The sequence below is a fragment of the Pristis pectinata genome, chromosome 8 (assembly GCF_009764475.1).
Source record: "Pristis pectinata isolate sPriPec2 chromosome 8, sPriPec2.1.pri, whole genome shotgun sequence".
In the NCBI taxonomy this organism is placed as follows: Eukaryota; Metazoa; Chordata; class Chondrichthyes; order Rhinopristiformes; family Pristidae; genus Pristis; species Pristis pectinata.
In genome coordinates, this window is record NC_067412.1 from 44,548,912 (window position 1) to 44,562,882 (window position 13,971).

The 13,971-nt window shown below is 45.2% G+C and overlaps 1 protein-coding gene across 1 annotated transcript in view; it reads left to right on the top strand.

The window, feature by feature from the left end:
• Positions 1-13,971, top strand: part of cacng3b (calcium channel, voltage-dependent, gamma subunit 3b) — a 54,942-nt gene that overhangs the window by 27,226 nt on the left and 13,745 nt on the right. The window contains exon 3 of the mRNA XM_052021742.1: positions 10,874-11,014. Within this exon, the coding sequence (XP_051877702.1) occupies positions 10,874-11,014 (141 nt within the window). The remainder of the gene's footprint in view (positions 1-10,873; positions 11,015-13,971) is intronic.

The window sequence follows — 13,971 nt, forward strand, 5'->3', positions numbered from 1 at the left end:
ACCTAGATCCCTCTGAACTTTTCTCATTTCCAGTCTTGCTCCATTTAGATAATAATTTGCCTTTTGATTTTTCTTCCTGGTGCATGCCCTTGCACTTCCCCACATTAAACTCACTCAATCTCTCTAAATTCTGTTACAAAATCCAAATACTCTCATTGCAACTTACTGTCCCACCTATTGGCAAACTTGGCCACCTTACCCTCTGCCCCTCCTCCAGGTCATTGAGGCCAAGGACTGATCCCTGTGGTACACCACTGGTTACATCCCTCCAGCTTTAGAAAGACCCATTTATTCCCACCATCTTCAATGTGATCACCAGTCTTCAATCCATTCTAACACACCTCCCCTATATCATGAGATCTTGTGCACCAGCCTTTTATGTAGTACATTGTGAATTGCCATCTGGAATTCTAAATACACTACAAGTACAGATTACTCAGCTTGTTACATCCATTAGAAATTCTTACCAAATTTGTCAAACATTATTTGCCTCTCATAAAATCATCTTGACTTCTAAATGACCAGTTATTTCTTCTTTGATGATAGACCCCAGTACCTTGCAAATAACAGAAGTTCAGCTAACAAGCCAAAAGTTTCTTGTCCTTGGTGCCCTGCTGGAACTCATCAAATCTTGGAAAAACTTCAACCAATGATCCACTATCTCTGCATCTACTTCTTTTAAAACCCTTGGGTGCAGGCCATCCAGTGCTGGCCACTTGTCTGCCTTTAATCCCATGAATGTTTCCAGTACCCAGTCCCTTGTGATCAGAATTGTTACAAGTTCATCCACGAGATTTCCATGCGAAACAAGCTCTCAACTGTTATCTGTTATCTTTGGAATATTTGTACTATCCTCAGCATCCTTGTGCAAGTTCCCATTTCTGTCTCTAATCAGAACCAGGAAAAGTTAGAGATAAGTTGCAGAGGAAAGAGGAGCAGAGAGAACAAAGAGAGTGTCTTTGATAGTCTGGAGCCCAGGAGAGGTTGAAGGACATGGTGGTATACGGAAAGAGAGGGTAGGGAAGGCTGGGGTTGGAGGTGAGGTTACCTTGAAGCCTGATGCCAAAAACTAGTTTAAATTAAAGTCAATGTAGAGTGGCTGTCATCCAGGAAAATGGTTTGTGACTGACCCCAGAGCAGGGGCAGCTTTAACAGGACTGAAAGTGTGAGAGTGGGCCATGGGGAAGGTTGGTAGAAATGGGGAACTAGGTATGTCATTTGATTCTCAGCTCATGATCAAAGAGGATGCTGTGGCTGTACTATCAACATCGTACGCGCCAGAGGAGTGCAGAGATACAGTGTGGATTCTGTCCATTCAGTGATACAGTAGGCATGATCCTCACTGTGCATCAGCAAAAGGCATTATACACAGTCTCTATGTATACTGGCTCTGCCCATTGAGAGGGACTGTGGAGCATCCTTCTCAAACCTGGCTACACACACAAATTCTTCTCCATCTCTCTGGAGCTTTCTCCTCTCCTCTCCTCTCTTTCCAGTCTTAGACTAATCTTTCCATCATTTGCCCTGGTATCTGCACAGGTAGCTTAGTGTCACAGTTAATTTGGTATACATCTAAAACATGTCATGAGATGTCCTATTCTGTGCAAACTACTGTACATTATTTTTGAATCTTAGAGTCAAACAGCACAAAAACAGGCCTTTTGGCCCAACTGGTCCATGCTGACCAAGATTCCCATCTACGCTAGTCCCATTTGTCCATGCTTAACCCATATCCCTCTAAACCTTTCCTGTTATTGTACCTGCCTCAACCACTTCCTCTGGCAGCTCATTCCATATACAGGCCAACCTCTGGGTGAAAAAGTTGCCCCTTAGGTTCCTATTAAATTTCTCCCCTCTCACCTTAAATCTGTTCCCTCGAATTCTTGATTCCCTAACCCTGGGAAAAAGACTGTGTGAATTCACCCTATCTATGCCCTTCATGATTTTATACAATGCTAGAAGATCACGCCTCATTCTCCTACGCTCCAATGAATAAAGTCCTAGCCTGCTCAACTTCTCTCCATAACTCAGTTCCTTGAGTCCTGGCAACATTCTTCTAAATGTATTCTGCACTCTTTCCAGCTTAGAACATAGAATGTAGAACAGTACAGCACAATACAGGCCCTTCGGCCCACCATGTTGTGCCAACCTTTAAACCTCGCCTAAGACTATCTAACCTCTTCCTCCCACATATCCCTCTATTTTAAATTCCTCCATATGCTTATCTAGTAATCTCTTGAATCTGACCAATGTACCTGCCTCCACCACCGCCTCAGGCAGCGCATTCCACGCACCAACCATTCTCTGGGTAAAAAACCTTCCTCTGATATCTCCCTTGAACTTCCCACCCATTACTTTAAAGCCATGCCCTCTTGTATTGAGCATTGGTGCCCTGGGAAGAGGCGCTGGCTGTCCACTCTATCTATTCCTCTTAATATTTTGTACACCTCTATCATGTCTCCTCTCATCTTCCTTCTCTCCAAAGAGTAAAGCCCCAGCTCCCTTAGTCTTTCCTCATAATGCATATTCTCTAATCCAGGCAGCATCCTGGTAAATTACCTCTGCACCCTTTCCAACACTTCCACATCCTTCCTATAATGAGGCAACCTGAACTGGACACAGTACTCTAAGTGTGGTCTAACAAGAGTTTTATACAGCTGCATCATTACCTCATGGCTCTTAAGATCACAAGATCACAAGACAAAAGAGCAGAAGTATGCCATTTGGCCCATCGAGTCTGCTCCATGAGCTAAGCTAATACTATTTCTCTCTAGCCCCAATTTCCGGCCTTATCCCCATATCCCTTGATACATTGACTAATTAGATACCTATCAATCTCCTCCTTAAACACCCCCAATGATTGGGCCTCCACAGCTGTATGTGGCAAAAGATTCCATAATTTCATTACCTTCTGGCTAAAGAAATTTCTCCTCATTTCTGTTTTAAACCGGTACCCTCTAATTCTAAGATTGTGCCCTCTAGTCCTGGACTCACCCACCAAGGGGAATAGCTTAACCACATCTAATCTGTCCAGTCCTTTCAATATTCTAAATGTTTCTATGAGGTCCCCTCTCATTCTTCTGTACTCCAGTGAATACAGTCCAAGAGCCAACAAAAGCTCATCATGAGTAAGCCCTTTCATTCCAGGAATCATCCTCGTAAATCTTTTCTGAACCCTCTCCAACATCAGTACATCCTTCCTAAGATAAGAGGCCCAAAACTGCGCACAGTACTCCAAATGAGGCCTCACCAGTGCCCCATAGAGCCTCATCAACACTTCCTTACTTTTATACTTTATACCTCTCAAGATGAATACTAACATAGCATTTGCTTTCTTTACTGCTGATCCGACCAGGTGGTTAACCTTTAGGGTATCCTGCACGAGTACCCCCAAGTCCCTTTGTACTTCTGTACTTTGAATTTTCTCCCCATCTAGATAACAATCTGCCGTTTATTTCTTTTTCCAAAGTGTACAACGGCACATTTCTCAACATTGAATCTCATCTGGCATTTCTTTGCCCATTCTCCTAAACTATCTAAGTCTCTCTGCAACTTCCTACTCCTACAATACTCCCTACTCCTCCACCTATCTTGGTGTCATCTGCAAACTTAGCCACAAAACCATTGATTCCATTATCCAAATCATTAATGTACAAAGTAAAAAGAAGCGGCCCCAACACCGACCCCTGCAGAACACCACTAGTAACCGGTAACCAACCAGAACAGGATCCCTTTTTTCCCACCCTTTGCCTTCTGCCTACCAGCCAATGCTCCACCCATTCCAATATCCTACCTGTAATTCCATGAGCTCTCATCTTATTAACCAGCCTCTTGTGCGGCACCTTGTCCAAGGCCTTTTGAAAGTCTAAATACACAACATCCACAACCTCTCCCTTATCCACCCTACCTGAGATTTCCTCAAAAAACTCCAATAGGTTGGTCAGGCAGGATCTTCCCTTCACAAAACCATGCTGGCTTGAGCCTATCTTGCCTTGCATCTCCAGGTATTCCATAACCTCATCCTTGACGATCGATTCCAATAACTTACCCACCACCGATGTCAGACTAATAGGTCTGTAATTTCCTTTATGCTGCCTCCCACCTTTCTTATACAGTGGAACTACATCCCTCGGCTTATGAAAGCTAACATCCCATAAGCTTTCTTAACTACCTTATCTACCTGTGAGGCGACTTTCAGTGATCTGTGGATATGAACCCCCAGATCCCTCTGCTCCTCTACACTACCAAGAATCCTGCCATTAACTTTGTACTCTGCCTTGAAGTTTGTCCTCCCAAAGTGTACCACCTCACACTTCTCCAGATTGAACTCCATCTGCCACTTCTCAGCCCAGCTCTGCATCCTATCAATGTCCCTCTGCAATCTTTTACAATCCTCTAAACTTTCCACAACACCACCAACCTTTGTGTCATCTGCAAACTTGCCAACCCACGCTTCTACCCCCTCATCGAAATCATTAATAAAAATCACGAAAAGCAGAGGTCCCTGAACTGATCCTTGTGGGACACCGCTAGTCACAGCCCTCCAATCTGAATGCACTCCCTCTTCCACAACCCTCTGCTTTCTACAGGCAAGCTAATTCTGAATCCACATGGCCAAGCCTCCCTGGATCCTATGCACTCTGACCCTCTGAAGAAGCCTACCATGTGGAACTTTGTCAAATGCCTTACTAAAATCCATGTAGACCACATCTACTGCACTACCCTCATCAATCTGTCTGGTCACCTTCTCAAAGAACACTATCAGGCTTGTGAGACATGATCTGCCCTTCACAAAGCCATGCTGGCTGTCCCTGATCAGACCATGATTCTCCAAATGCCCATAGATCCTATCTCTAAGAATCCTTTCCAACAGCTTGCCCACCACAAATGTAAGGCTCACTGGTCTATAATTCCCTGGACTATCGCTACGACCTTTTTTGAATAAGGGGACAACATTTGCCACCCTCCAATCCTCCAGTACCATTCCCATGGACAACGAGGACTCAAAGATCCTAGTCAAAGGCTCAGCAATCTCCTCCCTCGCCTCGCGGAGCAGCCTGGGGAATATTCCTTCAGGTCGCGGGGACTTACCTGTGTAATATTTGCTAACAGCTCCAACACATCCTTTCTCTTGATATCAACATGCCCTTACCAACACTGTCCTCAGCGTCATCAAAGCCCCTCTCCTTGGTGAATACTGAAGAGAAGTATTCACTGAGGACCTCACCCACTTGCACAGCTTCCAGGCACATCTTCCCACCTTTATCCCTAATCGGTCCTACCTTTACTCCCGTCATCCTTTTGCTCTTCACATAAGTGAAGAATGACTTGGGATTTTCCTTACCCCTACTCGTGAAGGCCTTTTCATGCCCCCTTCTTGCTCTCCTCAGCCCCTTCTTAAGTTCCTTCCTTGCTACCCTATATTCCTCAAGAGCCCTATCTGATCCTTGCTGCCTAAACCTTACGTATGCTGCCTTCTTCCTCCTAACTAGATGTTCCACCACCCTGCCATTCTTTCTCTGCCTCACCGGGACAAATTTATCCCTAACATCCTGCAAGAGATCCCTGAACAATGTCCATATTTCCATAGTACATTTCCCTTCAAAAATGTCAAACCAATTCACACTTGCAAGTTCTAGCCTTATAGCCTCATAATTTACCCTTCCCCAATTAAACGTCTTCCTGTCCTCTTTGCTCCTATCCTTGTCCATGACAATGCTAAAGGTTAGGGAGTGGTGGTCACTGTCCCCCAAATACTCACCCACCAAGAGATCTGTCACCTGACCCGGTTCATTACCTAATACTAGATCTAATATGGCATTCCCTCTAGTCGGCCTGTCAACATACTGTGACAGGATTTCTGTCCTGGACACACTTAACAAACTCTGCCCCGTCTAAACCTTTGGTACTAAGCAGGTGACAATCAATATTTGGGAAGTTGAAATCTCCCATGATAACAACCCTGTTATTTTTGCATCTTTCCAAAATCTGCCTCCCAATCTGCTCCTCAGGCTCCCTGCTGCTACCGAGGGGCCTATAGAATACTCCCAGTAGAGTAACTGCTCCTTTCTTGTTTCTAACTTCCACCCCTACCATCTTAATGCCATCTCTCCTGTATCAGGGTGACCAACACTGAAGACAATATCCAAATACAGCCTCACCAACATCCTGTACAACTGCAACCTAATATCCCAACTTCTATACTCAGTGCCCTGACTGATGAAAGTCAGGGTGCCAAAAGCCTTCTTCACCCATGAGGCCACTTTCAGGGAACCATGCACTTGTACTCCTAGGTCCCTCTGTTCTACAGCACTCCCCAGGGCCCTACCATTCACTGTGAAAGTCCTACCCTCATTTGTCTTCCCAAAATCTGAATTAAACTCCCTTTGCTATTCCTTGGGACTTACCCAGCTGATCCAAATCTCACTGTAATTCTTAATAACCATCTTCACTGTCAATGACTTCACTGTCAGCCTCACCAGCATCCTGTACAACTGCACCATGACCTCACAACTTATATACTCAGTGCCCTGACTGATGAAGGCCAGTGTGCCAAAAGCCTTCTTCTCCTACCTGTCTACTTGTGACTCCACTTTCAGGGAACCATGTACTTGTGCTCCTAGGTCCCTCTGTTCTGCAACACTCCCCAGGGACCTGCTGTTCACTGTGGAAGTCCTACCTGGGTTACGAGTACATGGAGTACAAGTCCATGGTTCACTGTAAACTCCATTTGCCATTCCTCAGCCCACTTACTTAACTGATCAAGATCCATCTGTAATCTTTGATAACCTTCTTCATTGTTCACAATGCCACCTTTTTTAGTTTCATCTGCAAACTTATTAACCATGCCTCGTACATTCTCATCCAAATCATTGATAAAGATGACAAGTAACAATGGACCTAACACCAACACCAAAGGCACACCACTAGTCACGGGCCTCCAGTCCAAGAAATAACCTTCCACCATCACCCTCTGCTTCCTACCATCAAGCTATTTCTATATCCTATTAGCTACCTGTCCCTGGATCCCATGTGATCTAACTTTCTATAGCAGCCTACCATGCGGAATTTTTTCAAAGGCCTTACTGAAGTCCATATAGGCCATGTCTACCACCCTGCCCTCATTGACCTTCTTGGTTATTTCTTCAAAAAACTCAATCAAATTCACAAGACATTATCTCCCATGCACAAAGCCATGCAGACTATTCTTAATCAACCCTATCTTTCCAAATGCACATAAATGTTATCCCTCAGAATCCCCTCCAGTAATTTACCTACCACAGATGTTAGGCTTGCTGGTCTACAGTTCCAAGGTTTTTCTTTGCACCCCTTCTTTAATAAAGGTATAACATTAGCCACTCTCCAGTCATAGAACACATAACAGTACATTACAGCAAAAGGCCCATCAGCCCATGATGTTATGCCAAACTAATTAAATTTGTCATCAAATGCCCAACTAAACTAATCCCTTCTGCCTACACAATGTCCATATCCATTCATGTGCCTATCTAAGAACCTCTTGAACACCTCTATCATATTTGCCTCCACCACCACCCTTGGCAATACATTCCAGGTGCCCACCATTCTCTGTGTAAAAAACTTGCCCCGCACCTCTCCTTTGCCTACTCGATCTTTGCCTCTCATAATTTTATAAACCTCTATCTGATCTCCCCTCAGCCTCCGCTGCTCCAGAGAAAACAACCCAAGTTTGTCCAACCTCTCCTTATAGCACATGCCTTCTTATCCAGGCAGCATCCTGCTAACCTCTTCTGCACACTGCATCCTGTAATGAGGCAACCAAAACTGAATGCAATACTCCAGATATGGCCTAAATGGAGTTTTATAAAGCTGCAACATAACTTCCCAACTCTTAATTCCTCGACTAATAAAGGCAAGCATGCTATATGCCTTTTTTGCCAGTTACTCTTTTCCTCTTAATATACATAAACTCTTTTTGTATTTGCAGCCGTCTCTGCCAAAGTATCTCAGGCCAGCCAGCAGTGGTTCATGTTGAAGAGAGGTCAAGAAACTAGTTGAGAGGTATGAAAGTGTAGAAGAAGGCAGCAAAGATAATGATGGTTTTTGGAGAAATTGAACAAGGTATGGGCAGAGAGGGGAAGGAAGGAGGTAGGAAGGAATATTGGAACCATAGAACCATAGAACCATACAGCATAAAACAGGCCCTTCGGCCCACCATGTTGTGCCGTCCATCAAACCAACCTCACACTACCTAACCCCTTCCTCCCACATATCCCCCCATCCCACACTCCTCCATATGCCTATCCAACAAGCTCTTGAACCTGTTCAATGTATTTGCCTCCACCACCACCCCAGGCAGTGCATTCCATGCACCAACCACTCTCTGGGTGAAAAACCTCCCTCTGACATCTCCCCTGAACCTCCCACCCATAACCTTATAGCCATGCCCTCTCGTCTTGAGCATTGGTGCCCTGGCAAGGAGGCGCTGACTGTTTACTCTATCTATTCCTCTCAGTATTTTATATACCTCTATCATGTCTCCTCTCATCCTCCTCCTTTCCAGTGAATAAAGCCCTAGCACCTTAAGCCTCTCCTCATATTCAATACTCTCTAATCCAGGCAGCATCCTGGTAAATCTCCTCTGCACCCTCTCCAATGCCTCCACATCCTTCCTATAATGAGGCGACCAGAACTGAACATAATACTCTAAGTGTGGCCTAACTAGAGTTTTGTAAAGCTGCATCATCACCTCGCGGCTCTTAAACTCAATCCCGCGACTTATGAAAGCCAACATCCCATTGGCCTTCTTAACTGCTCTTTCCACCTGTGAGGCAACTTTCAATGAACTGTGAATATGAACCCCCAGATCCTTCTGCTCCTCCACACTGCCAAGTACCTTGCCATTCACCCAGTACTCTGCCCTGGAGTTTGTCCTTCCAAAGTGTACCACCTCACACTTCTCCGGATTGAACTCCATCTGCCACTTGTCAGCCCAGCTCTGCATCCTATCAATATCCCTCTGTATCTGCCACTTGTCAGCCCAGCTCTGCATCCTATCAATATCAATAAGCTCCGACAGCCCTCCACACTATCCACAACACCGCCTATCTTAGTGTCGTCCACAAACTTACCAACCCAGCCCTCCACCCCCTCATCTAAGTCATCTATAAATATCACAAAAAGTAGAGGTCCCAGAACCGATCCCTGCGGGACACCACTAGTCACTGCCTTCCAATCCGAGGGCACTCCTTCCACCACAACCCTCTGCTTTCTACATGCAAGCCAATTCCTAATCCATACAGCCAAGCTTCCTTGGATCCCTTGGCCTCTGACCTTCTGAAGAAGCCTACCATGAGGAACCTTATCAAATGCCTTACTAAAATCCATGTAAACCACATCCACCGCACTGCCCTCATCAATCTTCCTGGTCACCTCCTCAAAGAACTCTATCAGGCTTGTGAGGGAAGATCTTCCCTTCACAAAGCCATGCTGGTTGTCCCTAATCAGTCCATGATTCTCTAGGTGTTCATGAATCCTATCCCTCAGAATCCTTTCTAACAGCTTACCCACCACAGACGTGAGACTCACCGGTCTATAATTCCCTGGCCTATCCCTATTACCTTTTTTGAACAAGGGGACAACATTCGCAACCCTCCAATCCTCTAGCACCATCCCCGTGGACAACGAGGACTCAAAAGATCCTTACCAGCGGTTCAACAATCTCCTCCCTAGCCTCTCCAAGCAGCCTGGGGAAAATCCCATCAGGCCCCGGAGATTTATCTGTCTTAATATTATTTAACAACTTCAACACATCCTCTCTCTTGATATCTACAACCTCGAGAATATTACCCCTACCAGCACTCCCTTCCACATCATCAAGACCCCTCTCCCTGGTGAATACCGAAGAGAAGTACTCATTGAGAACTTCTCCCACTTCCGCCGCCTTCAGGCAAATTCTCCCACCTTTGTCCTTAATCGGACCTACCTTTACCCTAGCTATCCTCCTACCCTTCACGTACTTGAAAAAGGCCTTGGGATTTTCCTTAACCCTACTAGCCAAAGCCTTTTCATGTCCCCTTCTAGCTCTCCTCATCCCTTTCTTAAGTTCCTTCCTCGCTACCCTATATTCCTCACGGGCCCTGTCTGAACCTTGCTGCTTATACCTCACGTATGCTACCTTCTTCTCCCTAACAAGTCGTTCCACCTCTCTTGTCACCCACGGTTCCTTCACCCTGCCATTCCTTCTCTGCCTCACCGGGACATATTTATCCCTAACATCCTGCATAAGATCCCTGAACATCGACCACATCTCCATGGTACATTTTCCTTCAAAAAGGACATCCCAATTTACACTCCCAAGTTCTCTCCTTATAGCCTCATAGTTCGCCCTTCCCCAATTGAAAAACCTCTTGTCCTCTCTGCACCTGTCCCTGTCCATGACAATTTTAAAGGTTACTGTCCCCCAAATGCTCACCCACCAATAGATCCTTCACCTGTCCAGGTTCATTTCCTAAAACTAGATCTAACATGGCATTCCCTGTAGTCGGCCTGTCAACATACTGCGTTAGGAATCCCTCCTGGACACATTTAACAAATTCCGAATTGAATTGACTGAAATCACCCAATTAGAAGGCAAAACTATCTCCATACATTCCCCTTTCTTTCCACAGCCTGTTTTCTCAACTTTATTCTGCCAGGGTGATCACGTTAGATGTTACTCAGTAAACCAATGCACCTGTGTTACCCTTGGCCACCACATCTAATCACACACGCAGTAACCGGAGGGAAGTGTGTCCACTCCCAACACTTTGAGTGTGTGACAGACATTACCTTGTGAATGTGAAGAGTTCTGTGCTGCCCACAGACTCACAGTGACTCCTTATTCTCTCTGCAGGAATCGTTCGAGCTTCCAGCCTGTTCCCAATACTCAGTGTGGGATTACTGTTCCTGGGAGGGGTCTGCATAGCAGCCGGTGAATTCTACAAAAGCAGACATAACATTGTCCTCAGCTCTGGGATTTTTTTCGTTGCTGCAGGTTTGTCACTTTATAATTGAGATGATTTACTGAAGTGATTTTTGTAGCCTCCAACTGGTCATCAGTACAATATTGATTCCATTGTTCCTGCTGAGCAAATAGCAGTCACCAGATGTGTAAACTAGGGCTGCATTGTACAGTGGGTCACACGCAGCTCAGGGACAGGGGATGGAAGCAGTAAATTGGCACTGTGGGACTGTTCAATGGATCCTTCCCTTAATTCCAGTACTGTATCCCTTCACACGGACTCTGGGGCACTGGGATGGACTCTGGGACTCTGGAACAGAATCTGTTCTTTTGCACACTGGGTCAGTGGGTTGGACTCTGGGGCACTGGGTCAGATTCTATCATTTCACACACTGGGATACAGAGCAAGATTCATTGAACGTGGAACAGTATATCACAGGAACAGGGTCTTCAGCCCACAATGTCTGTGCCAACCATGATACCAATGTAAACTGCACACCTGCCTGTACACTGTCTATATTTCTCCATTTCTTGCCTGTTCATGTGTCTGTCTAAATTGCTTTCAAACATTGCCATCATATCTGCTTCCATCACTTTCCCTGGCAGTTCATTCCAGGCACCTACCACTCTCTGTATAAAAAACTTTACAGGTAAATCTCCTTTAAACTTTCCCCTTCTCACCTTAAAGCTATGCCCTCTGGTATTTGACATTTCCACCCCTGGATAAAGACCGTCTACCCTATCTATAGCCCTCATTATTTTATAAACTTCTATCAGGACACCCCTCAGTCACCAATGCTCCAGAGAAAACAACCCAAGTTTGTCCAACCTCTCCTTATAGCACATGTGCTCTAATCCAGGCAGCATCCTGGTAAAACTCTTCTGCACCCTCTTCAAAGCCTCCACATCCTTCCCTACCCAGAACTGCACACAATACTCCAGATTTGCCCTAACCAAAGTTTCATGCAGCTGCAACATGGTTTCTTCACTCTCATAAGCTCAGCACCTCAACCAATGAAGACAAGTATGCCGAATGATTTATTTACCAGCCTATCTACTAGTGTTGCCACTTTAAGGGAGCTATGGACTTGAACCCAAGGTTCAGTCTAATATAGAAGAAAAGCTAAGTCAGTCCAGTTGGCAGAGCAGCCATGGGAATGGTAAAACATGTGGGAGGATTGCAAGGCTATATTGCATCTATTTAAGTGCAAGGGGCCTGACTGGAAGGCAGATAAACTGGGAGTGTTGATCAGCACGTGGGGATGTTGCAATTATAGAGACATGGTTGAAAGAAGTGCAGGACTGGCAACTCAATGTTTCAGGGTGCAGAAGTTCCAAGTGTGATGTGGGGGCTTGTAAAAGAAGAGGGGCCATTGCATTATTGATCAAGGAGACCATCACCGCAGTGCTGAGGGGGATGTCCAAGGCCATATGGATGGAGCTTAGAAATAAAAGAGGGGAAACCAAAGAGAGTAGATTGAGAACAGGACTGTAGCCAGGGGAAGGAGTAGAGTCCATATGGGACCAAAGGGGCCATCTGAGTCAGATGGCATGGTTGAGGTCTTTAATGAATAATCTTCATCTATGCTCACTAAGGAAAGAAGACATTGTAGCTGGAGATTACATTTGTGATGATGAAATTCTGGAACATATTAAGATTAAAAAGGAGGAGGTATTAGATGTCTTGATGTTCATAAAGTCAAGCAGCTCCCAGGGGCCTCATGAGATGTATCCCAACCAGCAAGAGAGAAGATTGCTGGGGGTCTGAAAGAGATGTTTAACTCTTTGATGGCCACAGGTGAGGTTTTAGATGACTGAAGGAAATTTTATTCAAGAAGGGCAGTAGGGATAAACCTATTAGTTACAGGCCAGTGAGTCTAATGTCAGTGGCAGGAAAGTTATTGGAAATAATTCTGAGGGACAGGGTTAATCTACACTTAGAAAGGCAGGAATTGATCAGCAATAGCACAGATTTGTTGGTGGGAGAGATCCTGTCTGGCTGATTGGATTGACTTTTTTAGGAGAGGTAATACAATGTGTTGATGAGGGCAGGATAGTTGATGTAGTCTACATGGACCAATAAGACCTTTGGCAAGGTCCCACATGTGAGATTAGCCCAAAAGGTTACAGCCCATGGGATCCAGGGCAAGTTGACAAAGTGGATGCAAAATTGGCTTGGCTACAGGAAGCAGAGGGTGATGGTGGAAGTTTGCCTTTGTAATTGGAAGCCTGTGACTAGTGGTTTACCACAGAGATCAGTGCTGGGACCCTCACCGTTTATTGCATACATTAATATTTAAATGGGAACATAGTAGGTAGGATCATAAGTTTGCAGAGGGCACAAAAATTGGTGTTGTTGATTCTGAGACGGGTGGTCTGAGGCTGTAGAATACATTGATCAGCTATAGCAAATGGAATTTATGCTGATAACCATGATGTGATGCATTTTGGGCATCTCTTAAAGGTAGCAAATATACCATGATAGTTGGACCTGAGGAGTATTGAGGAATAGACCAGGTGTGCAATAATTCTGAAGTCCACATCCCTTGACTGAATAAAGCTCTTTGTTAAACCCAATAGGCCACTCACAACTTGTCATAGTTTCCGGTATCCTGATACAGGGTTTCGACCCGAAACATTGATAATTCCTGCCCACCCCCCCCCCCCCCACAGACGTTGCTTGACCTGCTGCGTTCCTCCACCATCTTGTTTGTTGTTCCAGATCCCAGTACCTGCAAGTCTCTTGTGTCCCTATTGTCACAACTGTTTATTTTGAGCAATTACTGTCCAGCTCTGGTTGCACCTGATACATTCCTCCCCACCCTCCTGAGTGGTGTCACATCCTTCCTGCAGCGTGGTACCAGGACTCCACACTGCTTCAGCTGTGGTTGCACAGGTGTTTTATACAGTCCCAATGTGACCTTTGTTCTTGAATTGTATATATCCCAATGTCATCTTAAGAACTTTACTTACTGAGAGAGTGTGCATTC